Source organism: Lactuca sativa, chromosome 2 (genome assembly GCF_002870075.4).
Source record: "Lactuca sativa cultivar Salinas chromosome 2, Lsat_Salinas_v11, whole genome shotgun sequence".
Lineage (NCBI taxonomy): Eukaryota > Viridiplantae > Streptophyta > Magnoliopsida > Asterales > Asteraceae > Lactuca > Lactuca sativa.
The window spans coordinates 129,092,426-129,103,862 of NC_056624.2; the positions used below are offsets into that span (position 1 = coordinate 129,092,426).

An 11,437-nucleotide genomic window follows, 5' to 3' on the forward strand; every position below is an offset into this window, starting at 1 on the left:
CTCTGTTATCAGTTGACCCTATCACTGTCACCTCCATCACTTATACGACCGTTATCTCTGTTACCACTACATCTTTTGTCACCAACTGTCATTATCATTTATGATTACTCAGTCTATGTTAACATATATATGTATAATCATTTATGATTTGACATATACATATAAACATATAGAGCCATATATGATTATATATGTATGTCATGTAATCATTTATGTTTAAGCATACCATGCTGTTGTCGGTACGTTGGAGTGTTAGAGCAGCAAATGAGAAATATATGACATTTTTTAATATCAAGAGAATGTCCCAAATATATATATATATATATATATATATATATATATATATATATATATATATATATATATATATATATATATATATATATATATAAAAGGTGAAGTCTTTTCACATTATATTGGGGCCAAAACTGCAACAGATGTCAAGTTTGGGAACAAAGTTGGGAGTTTTCCAAAATGTTAACCAAACTTATGATTTTAAATGAACTTATAGGGACCATTTTTGTAATTTTATTGGTTATAAATGAATGATTTTATGAACATATCAAAACCACATCGACGTAAAATAATGGAGTATCAAACCCTCTTCTTCGTGCTTTCTTCTCTTTTCCCATTGATCATCTATGCCTTAACCAGTTGGAGAAGGCGCAATTCGCGGTTACCACCAGGACCTAAAGGTTTTCCCATCATCGGAAACCTCTTAGAATTCGGTGACAAACCCCATCAATCTCTTGCCATATTATCTAAACGTTATGGTCCTTTAATGTCACTGAAGCTCGGAAGCAATACAAGCATAGTTATTTCATCTCCTGATATCACCAAAGAGTTCTTTAACACACATGATGTAGCCTTCTTAAACCGATCAGCTCCTAAGGCTATCCAGCTCGGAGACTTTCATAAATACTCTATAGTTTGGATGGAGGCCGGAGATCAATGGAGAAAATTGAGAAGAATGACCAAGGAGTATATGTTCTCTGTTCAACAACTAGACGCTAGCGAAGTACTACGACGGGAAAAGGTATAAATTGGTTACATCAATGCTTTTATTGTAAAAAATAGAATTAAATAACAAAGATGCGGCATTAATTGAAACTTATGTTCTCATATTTATATATTCTAGGTACAAGAACTGGTCAACCATGTTAATCAATGTTGTATAGAGGAAAAACCTTTGAACGTAGGTGCATGTGCTTTCACGACGAGTCTCAACATCCTTTCCAACTTTATGTTTTCGATTGATCTTGCTGAATATGGTCCAAAATCAACACAACAATTCCAAGACTTAGTATTGCAAGCGATGCAAGCTGGTGCAAAGCCAGGTCTACCGGACCTTTTTCCTATACTTCACTCGTTGGATCCACTAGAGTTAATATGGTCGGAAAATGTTTATGCTAAGAAAATGTTGGCTATTTTCGATAAGATCATCAATGACAGGTTGCGAACTAGATCTGATGGTGTTTCAACCAAAAGCAATGATGTTCTAGACTTACTGCTCGACCAACACTCTAGTTTTACTCAAAATGATATGAGACACTTATTTTTGGTAAGTAAAACCTTTTACTAATATTTAAAAAATATTGCCTATTATAATAGCACATGCATTGATTAAGGTTTTGTTTTACAGACACTATTTATGGCGGGAACCGACACCACATCAAGCACGTTGGAATGGGCGATGTCGGAACTGATTCGTAACCCGGAGAAAATGAAAATAGCAAGGTTGGAGGTCGATAAACTCATGCAAAACAACAACAATGGAAACATACAAGAATCTGATATCTCGCAACTCACGTACCTACAAGCTGTGATTAAGGAAACTATGAGACTTCATCCTCCTGCCCCTTTTCTTATCCCTCGCCAAGCCCTACATGACGTTGCTATTCATGGTTTCGTTGTGCCTAAAAATGCACAAATTTTGTGTAACGTTTGGGCTATGGGTCGAGACCCAAACATATGGTCAGACCCAGAAATGTTCATGCCTGAGAGGTTTTTGGACGTGAAGATTGACTATAAAGGCCAAGATTTTGAGCTTATTCCATTTGGTGCAGGAAGGAGGATGTGTCCAGGATTGAATCTTGCTAATAGAATGCTACACATAATATTGGCATCTTTAATTCATAAGTTTGATTGGAAGGTTGTGGGAAATACTAGACCTCAAGATATTGATATGGGAGAAAAGTACGGGATCACTTTGCAAAAGGCTGAACCACTCATGGTTATCCCTATCAAACTTTGATTGTAGTTGTTTCTTAAATAAAACCTGAAAACCATTTGTTGCTGTACTTTGACTTTTATTTGAAATCATGTACTAATTTCTCTTATTTTGGTTGGAAACTATTTCAAGTTCTTTTGTTGTTATTGATTCATGATAAAAAGATTTCCATGTTGGAAGCTTCTTCAAAAGTACAACTAAAATTGTTTCAGAAAGAACCAAAAAATCTTAATGACTTTGATGCCAAAATATTTTACAAATAGTAAGTAATGGACATAATATCTACAACATTGAAAGAACCTTTACGATATAATCATAAAATACAAATGGTAAAAATTGATCAATATGATTATATCTGAAAAATAACCTATCACATTAGTACATAAGGTATCTTTTAATGTCGAATCTTGATTTTTTTTTGAGGCAGTTTCTTATTAAAACCGCATCATTAAACAGATATACCATTAAATAATATGAAAACAATGAAAACCACATTAAAAAAGCATCACCAGACCTATATTTTTTAATGCGGTTCACAAAGAATTAGCATCAGAGAAGATTTTTTTTTTGTGCAATTTGTTTTGATGGCATCATTAAATTACAATTTTTGGATGCTCTTTTTTATAAAACACATCCTTAATTGTCGATTTTTTGATGCAAAATTTTGAAGACCGCATCAACTAAATCATGGCTATTTCCGTTTAAGGTTTCTCTGTAAACGCTTACATACTTCGTTACTTCTTCTAGTGAATTTCTCTGCAACATAAATACATAAAAACTCAAAATATCCTCATTAATAGTTTTAATATCTTCACTAAAGGTATTTTTAATTTTAATGTACTTTAATTTTACTCTACCTATTTATTTAATAAATGGTTGTTGATTATTATTTTTTAAATTTATTTTTGTTGATTATTAACATGTTAAAATTTACGTAACTTGTTTGTTTAAAATCGATATATTTACATTCTTTGTTTGCTTTATTTTAATTTCAGATGAGTTGTGATTATTGGATGTACAAAACTTCACGTTTTTCTGAATTTTATATAGGGGATGTTCGAACTTTTATTATGGTTGCCGAAGCAAATCACATGAATAAAGGAAGTGGATCAATTTTTTGTCCTTGTAATATTTGTAAAAACTTTAAAACGTTTAATTGTACCAAAGAAATAGAGTATCATTTGATGCAAAATGGTTTTGTGCCCAATTTCACTTGCTGGTAAAGAGATGGAGAAACACTACTTGATTGTAGCACATCGACGAGCAATTTACATATTAATAATAGTACATACAACAATGATTCATATGTTGATGATGATGATCACCATTCGAATGACACTAAAGACAATTTCAATGAAATGTGTGATGGCATGGAGGCTAATATGGGTGATGCTGAACAAGAAAAATTACAACACATGTTTGAAGAAGCAGAAACACCATTATATAGCCGTTCCAAATGTATGAAGCTTGATGTTGTATTGATATTAATAAACTTAAAGTCGAAAAACGGATGGAACGATAAAAGTTTCACAAGTTTATTAGAGCTTTTGCATGACTTTCTTCCGGAAGACAATGAATTACCCATTTCCATATACCAAGCAAAAAAGCTAATGTGTCCGATGGGATTAGAAGTTAAAAAAATACATGCATGTCTAATTAATTGTATGTTGTATAGAAACAAGTTCGAGAATAAATAAAATTGTGTTTTTTGCAACGCATCGAGGTATAAACGAAAAAAAGATGCGGATGAAGTTGACGATGATGTGATAAAAAATGGACCACCGGCTAAGATGTTGTGGTATCTCCCTATTATACCGAGACTGAAAAGATTATTTTCTAATGAAAAAGAAGCAAAGTTACTTTATTAGCATTCAGAAGAACGTGTAACTGACAGAAAACAAAGACATGTTGTGGATTCACCTCGATGGAGAAACATTGATAAGAAGTATCCTGAATTCGGAAAAAAGATGAGAAACATACGGTTTGGGCTTAGTTCAGATGGGATCAATCATTTTGGGAACATAAGCACTCGTCATAGTACATGGACAATCCTTTTATGCATTTACAATCTTCCACCGTGGTTATGCATGCAACGGAAATACATTATGATGTTGTTGTTGATTTAGGGGCCATGACAGCCTGGTAACGATATTGATGTGTATTTGTCTCCTTTAATTAACGACATAAAAACTCTTTGGAGTTCGGGTGTAGACGTATATGATGCTTATAAGAAACAACATTTTTAATTGCGGGCCATGATTTTTTGTACTATAAGTGATTTTCCAGCATACAGTAACTTGTCAGGATAAAAAACAAAGGGTAAGAAAGCTTGTCCAGTTTGTGAAGATCAAACATGCTCGAGATGGTTAACAAATTGCAAAAAAACTATATACATGGGACATCGAATATTCCTTCCAAAGAGTCACCAGTTTAGGAAGAAAGTTATTGAGTTTGACGGAAGTATCGATATCAGAACGATGAGGAAGCGATTTGATGCATTTTTACGAGTTGGAAGTATAAATGTTGTGTTGGGAAAAAGATTTCGTGTTGATAAAGATGCCCTTTGAAAAAAAAAAGTCAACTATTTTGAATTGCCTGACTGGAGATATTTGGATGTTAGACATTGTCTAAATGATATGCATATAGAAAAAAGTGTATGTGAGAGCTTAATATGCTTATTATTAGATATGAAGCATAAAACTAAAGAGGTTAATGTACGAAAGGACATAGTCGAGATGGGGATACGTGAAGATTTTGCCCCGGAAAAAAGTGTTAACCGATATATCTCCCACCTGCTTGTTATACTACATCAAAGGAAGAAAAAATAATGGTTTGTCAATGTTTACATGATATTAAGGTTCCCTCAACTTATTCTACAAACATTAAAAGATTTGTGTCGATGAAAGAGTGTAAATTGTTTGGAATGAAGTCTCATGACTATCATGTTTTGATGACACATATGATTCCTATCGCAATTCGTGGAATTTTACAAGATGACGTCCGACATTCTATCACTAAGCTTTGTTTGTTTTTTAATAACATTCACTCAAAGGTTATTGATGTAGAAGACTTCAATCGATGGGAGAAAGATGTTTATGTTACACTTTGTGAACTTGAGACGCACTTTCCACCCTCATTTTCTGATATAATGGTTCACCTGATATCTCTTATCGTACAAGAGATTAAGGCTTGTGGTACTATATTCTTACAGTACATGTACCCTTTTGAAAGATATATGGGTATCCTAAAAGGTTACGTAAGAAACCGTTATCGACCTGAGGTAAGTGTTGTTGAAGGGTACACTTCTAAAGAGGTTATTGAATTTTGCCAAGGTAATCCTATTAATAATATATTACAGTTTCAATAATTTATAATATATTATATATAATATACTAATTTATTTTTTATAGGCTATATGAAAGATGCCGAAAGTGTTGGTGTTCCTAAAACTCGTCATCGGGTCGACTTGAAGGTAAGGGAAGACTCGGTTTGAAAATAACCATGCTAACTTATAAAGAGTTATAAGTTGCACATTTAGTGGTCCTAAAACACATGAAATGTCTTACTCTATACATTGATGAACACATGGACATGTTAAAGTCAAAATACCCAGGCAAGGAACAAATGTGGTACGTAAACAATCATAACAAAGAGTTTTCGAGGTGGCTAAAAAAGAAGGAAGCAGAAACTAATTTTGATGAAACTGTGAAAAGGTTGGGACATGGGCCAGATTGTAGGGTTAAATCTTATTAACGGTATGACATTAACGGTTATACGTTTTACACCAAATATCAAGATCAAAAAAGAACAATGCAGAATAGTGGAGTTACAATGATAGCATCAACGACTAAATTCGACAGACAGGATCATGATATTTTGATAAGAATAGCCAAAGATTCTTATTATGGTGTTATACAAAAATTTGGGAGTTGAACTATTATGACTTAGTTATTCCTATGTTCAAATGTAAGTTGGTGAATAACTGTATAGGTGTTCAAGTTGACAAAGATGGTTTTACACTCGTCGACCTTATAACTAATGGCTATGCATCTGAACCATTCGTTCTCGCAAAACATGTCACACAAGCTTTCTATATCAAAGACCTGGGAAAACAAAAAGAGCACATCGTCTTACAAGGTAAACGGCGTATTCTTGGTGTTGATAATGTTGTTGACAAGGAAGAATACAGTTGATCTACCACTATTTTTCGTTGGTATTGAACCCGAAAATTATGATAATATTACACGCACAACATTCATACGATCTAACGTCGAAGTGACATATGTTGATTAAGTGCATGATTGGTTTTTTCTTTTTGTATTTTTTATTATTGTGGTTACATGATTTGTGTATCAAATACTATCCATTGATAGAGTAATTACTAGTGTCCTTATCTTTTGATAATTATAATGTTTCTATAGTAATATCCATTCATTATAATCATCAAATTAAATTATAGTATTTGTTTTAACTGAAAACACTAAATAACATTTGTGGTTTGTATTCAATAACAGTAAATATTAGTTCTTCTGTTAACAAAACAAACCATTGCACATTTAAAGAAAGGCAACATACTTATAAAGTTGAAAATAGCACCAGAAAATAATGAAACCGCCTTAAAAATACATAAAACAACATTAATAAATAGTTACAATCGCATCAAAAGATACACCGAACTAAAAGAAACAAACAACAAATGAAATAAAATGCGTTAAAAGCATCAAAAAATGAAGAAAATAGAAAAGGAAACCGCCTCATAAAAAACAGAAAAGCATAAAAAAAATGAAGAAACCGCCTTATAAAAAAATGCACCATAAAATTTTACTTAATTATATTGTAATGAAATTCAAAAATAAATAAATTTACAGCAGTGTTTATGTTTTCTAATGGAAACTGCACCATAAAATCAAGTATAATCCCTCTGAAACCGCCTCAAAAAATATGTTGAATAGCATTTAAAAATCCGCCCATTGGAACCGGCCCAAAAAAGACCTAAATCGCATCAAAACCCCTCTTTCCCACTAAAATTTTCGTCTTTTGCCTTCTAAATTTTGCTTACGCGCCAGCTATCTGCTGTGGAAACCTCCATTGTCGGATTCGTAAATGCTTATTTCTGTAAAACCTCCATAGCAGACGCTACTCCTCCGACGCTAACTCGGCCGGCGCTAACTCCTCCGACACTACATCATCATGCCGACAGGGGTGGTAGCCAACAACGTCGACACTACTCCTCTGACACTAACTCCACCGTCCTCGTTGCCAAAATCGTTTCCACAAGTCTCGGTGTCGACACATTGGCATTTATTGATATGTTGTTGTCTCGAGTAAGGTATATATTATATTGATTTGTTTTCAAAAAGTGTTATTACTTTACAAGTTTAGAATCTTTAGAATATAAACGTGTTTGTCTTACAGTATAGTTTAGTATATATTTATTTGTTGTTGTCAAAAAGTGTTATTATAGAATCTTACTGTCTCCTGTCGTATTCATTCCATTTGTAACATATATGGTCCTGTCGTATTCATTGCATTTGTAACATAAATGGGTCCACCAATTTCACTCGATAGATTACTTTTCAATGTACTATGTTGGATTGTGGTTTTGTTTTCTTGTAATATACTATTGTATGTTAATAAATGTAATATTTGACCCCACATATATGAGGTCTATCAATTTCATTGCATCCATCACTTTTCAGTTCATTATGTTGGAATATGGTTTTGTTTTCTTATAATATAAAATTGTAATGGATTAAGGTTTGTGTCGTTATGCCGGTCTAATGTTTTCCATGGATGAAATTATTTTTAATTTTTACAATGTTTTTAGGCTTATAAAAATGGAAGATGTTCAAACAAGAAAAAGAGTTCAACGCGGTGTTGCTTCATTTAAGTCAAAGATTCTTCCAGGAAAGTATCGTATTAAGTTTAATAAAAATAATATCCCAAAGGGTGGCATGTCAACTAAATTTATGTCTTGGTATGGCATGATGGTTCCGCATAGGTTTCCAACAGATATAGCTACTCATAAACTTGACGAAAAATATTATAAGGATTTAAGGTTGGAAGCCAAGGTATGTATATTTTTAATTTATTGCAAATATGAATAGCTTTTTATTAATTATTATATTTAACCCTTTTTGTTTTGAAATTATAGAGCCAGTGGAACATCGAGTCTGATGAGCACGAAAAATATATGAGGAAGAGCGCCGTGAAACTTGTATCGAATTTTAAATCAATGCAAGTTTCAAACATTGTAAAAAAAGGATTAAATGCTAGTGAGAAATATACTTTTATAGATCCCGTTGTGTGTAATAAATTCGTTGCACAGAAAACTATCCTAAGAATTTGGTATGTTTTAATTGTTTATTTATTTATTATTATTGAAAATATTATTAGTATGTTTACAATTAATTAATAACATTTTTTGATATGTGGCAAAAAGTCCAAAAACTAGAGAAAGCAATACTAAAAGGGAGTTCATTACTTGCTTAGGACGAAGTCCATTTCATGGTCTCGAAAAAAAAAACCAATTATATGGCCTCAACTCGTATCAAGATACAAGCTTTTGGACCGTATACAAAATGAACGATCTATGTTGTATTTATTGGCTTTTGCAAAAAAAAAACAACAACAACAACAAATACGTACTGTCTTCCAAAACAGACAATTGAAGATTTCTATGTTTTGGTAAATAGTTATGTTATTTAATCAATGAAGATTTTGATTTTTTTGGTAAATTAATGTTACCAAATATTTTTTTATAAGAACCAGAAGATAAAAGTATTATAGCCGATGAGAGTTATTATCAAAATATGGAAGACCTGATAGTTAGACTTTTGGGACCCGATCACGGGGGGCGACCACGGACAAAATCCAATATCATTGGGTGTACTCAGGTTGTCGATGGATTATTAAAGAATGTTGAAAATAGTCGAAGTTCGATACCACAGGTCGACACGAGCCCATCATTTCATAAATCTAGTGGTGCGTCTGGTGGATGGTTGATAGAATATTTACCAATTGAGGTAATAAATTTATAGTTTCCACATAAAAATGATATATATATATATATATATATATATATATATATATATATATATATATATATATATAAAGTTATGTTTTTTATATTATATTTACAAGAAATGTTGTATGATTTGCATGTTGTGACAGAATGTAATTTGTTATTGAAAGTGGCCGACACCCAAATGAAAGTAGCTTTCGGTATTGCATGGCCAACCTCGAAAACAATTATACATTCGAAACCGATAAATGAAGGTTGTGTTAAAGTGCAAGTTGAAGAGATCATCGAAATATATGGGGTCTTGTCTGTGCATACCGTAACTCGAATAGAAGAAGTTGAATTTGTTAAACATCTTCTTCATACACTAGTTCAATGGCCGAGATGTGAAATAGAGGTCTATTTTTATTTAAATATAGCAATATATTGTAGTATATTTTTATTTAAATATTACAATATATTTTAGCTTGCAAATAGAACAACAAGCATGTCAAATAGTGGCATGGGAATCGGCTCGAATTGTGCATCGCCATAAATACACGTTGTTGACAACACAACTACTTTAGTTTATCATCCACAGGTAGTCGACCTCAACTGGTTCACTCTTTTATATTTTGTTTATTTTGTTTGATTTTGTAAATATGATAACAATTGTTTGTTATTTTAGTTTGAGGAAAACCACATTTCTTATTAGTATATGGAAACTAATGAACCTTTGCGACCACGACGTGGTTCAGTTGATATTGTTATTCTTAAAAAACTTGTTTTTAGATTTATTACATTTGTTTTTAGATATATTATGTTTGTATATAATCATATCTAAGTACTAAGTTTTTTTGTTTGTTTTTAGTTATTATCTATGAATCCACCACAAAATGATTTAAATGAACCCAGACCCAGACCCAGACCCAGACCCAGACCCAGACCCAGACCCGAACCCCAATTCGCACCCGAACCCAAAACTGAATCCGAATCTGAACCCGAACCCGAGCCGTCTTCAATTGAAAATCCTGAAGTGTATACATCTTTGAACAAAATACAACAACAAAGTCCTAAAATCCAACATGTTGCTTTTCAAGTAGTAGAAATGTTTGGGGATACACATGCCATTAATATTCTTCCACCCAAAGGAATGTATTGCCATAGGATTCGACTTTCCATCCCATATAACGAGGTGTTAGAACTATTTTTAAGAGATTGGCTTGATTTTAGCGTTATAGATTTGTTTGCGATGTAAGTTATTATACTTTTAATATGATATAATAACGTTTTAGATATAATTAATTTTAGTAACACACACACACGCACAGACACAGACACACACACACAAAGACTTTTTTTAGGTTGTGTAATTCTGAATGCGCTTTCTTTGATCCATTCTACATTAGCAATTTAAATCATCGAACAAATATTACGTTCACCATTGAACACATCAGAGAAGTATTTTCGTATCATAAAGGCAGAAAGAAATATTTTCTTGCTCCATATATATTTACAAGAGTAAACTCTTTGCTCAATAATACATACGTATACATATACACACTACACATACATGCTTATTTGTTCTATAATTTTAATTTTTGTAGTCGGCATTAGGTGCATTTTATCCTATGTCCAAATAGCAAATCCGGTTATATTCTGGATTCTTTAAGCGGTATAAAGGAAAAAGGCAAAAAGGACAAAAAGAGCGAAAAGGACAAAATCGAGGAAATTGACCAAAAGGACAAACCTCCTTCCATCTTTCGCTGATACTTTTCTAGGACAATTTAACAATTAGATAACGATACAGGTATGTTTTCTATTATTTTTTTATAAATTTATTTTAGTTAGTTTGATAGTAGTTAACTGTGGATTATATGTAGTGCAACCAACAAAAAGGTAATTGGGAATGTGGATACATAGTAATTAAACATATGCAGGAGTTTGTTAAGGCTGTTCAACATGATTTATAAAATAGAGCATATATTTAAAATATATCAATTTTCCTATTTGGTTGTATATATATATATATATATATATATATATATATATATATATATAATTTGTTTGTTTGTTGCATTTTAGAAGAAGAAAAAAATATGTTTTTCCTAATGAATTTGAAAATATTGTTTTAGAAATGATACTGCGTTTAATTGACATGGTGAATGATGGTCGGAAAAAATATGTGTAAGAATCAGGATGTTTTG

The 11,437-nt window shown here is 32.2% G+C and overlaps 1 protein-coding gene across 1 annotated transcript; it reads left to right on the forward strand.

The window, feature by feature from the left end:
• Positions 1 to 576: 576 nt before the first annotated feature.
• On the forward strand, positions 577 to 2,352 carry LOC128132047 (cytochrome P450 76T24-like). Its single transcript, XM_052768089.1, has 3 exons — positions 577 to 1,036; positions 1,139 to 1,561; positions 1,643 to 2,352. The coding sequence occupies exons 1-3, from the start codon at positions 587 to 589 to the stop codon at positions 2,252 to 2,254; spliced, it is 1,485 nt and encodes a 494-aa protein (XP_052624049.1). The 5' UTR covers positions 577 to 586; the 3' UTR covers positions 2,255 to 2,352.
• Positions 2,353 to 11,437: the final 9,085 nt, after the last annotated feature.

What these genes read in the sequence shown, in the direction of transcription:
- LOC128132047 (XM_052768089.1), top strand. Translation starts at nt 587, where the DNA reads ATGGAGTATCAAACCCTCTTCTTCGTGCTTTCTTCTCTTTTCCCATTG. An exon ending in AAGTACTACGACGGGAAAAG is followed by an intron (nt 1,037 to 1,138) that starts GTATAAATTGGT and finishes TATATATTCTAG; the next exon opens with GTACAAGAACTGGTCAACCA. An exon ending in ATATGAGACACTTATTTTTG is followed by an intron (nt 1,562 to 1,642) that starts GTAAGTAAAACC and finishes TTTGTTTTACAG; the next exon opens with ACACTATTTATGGCGGGAAC.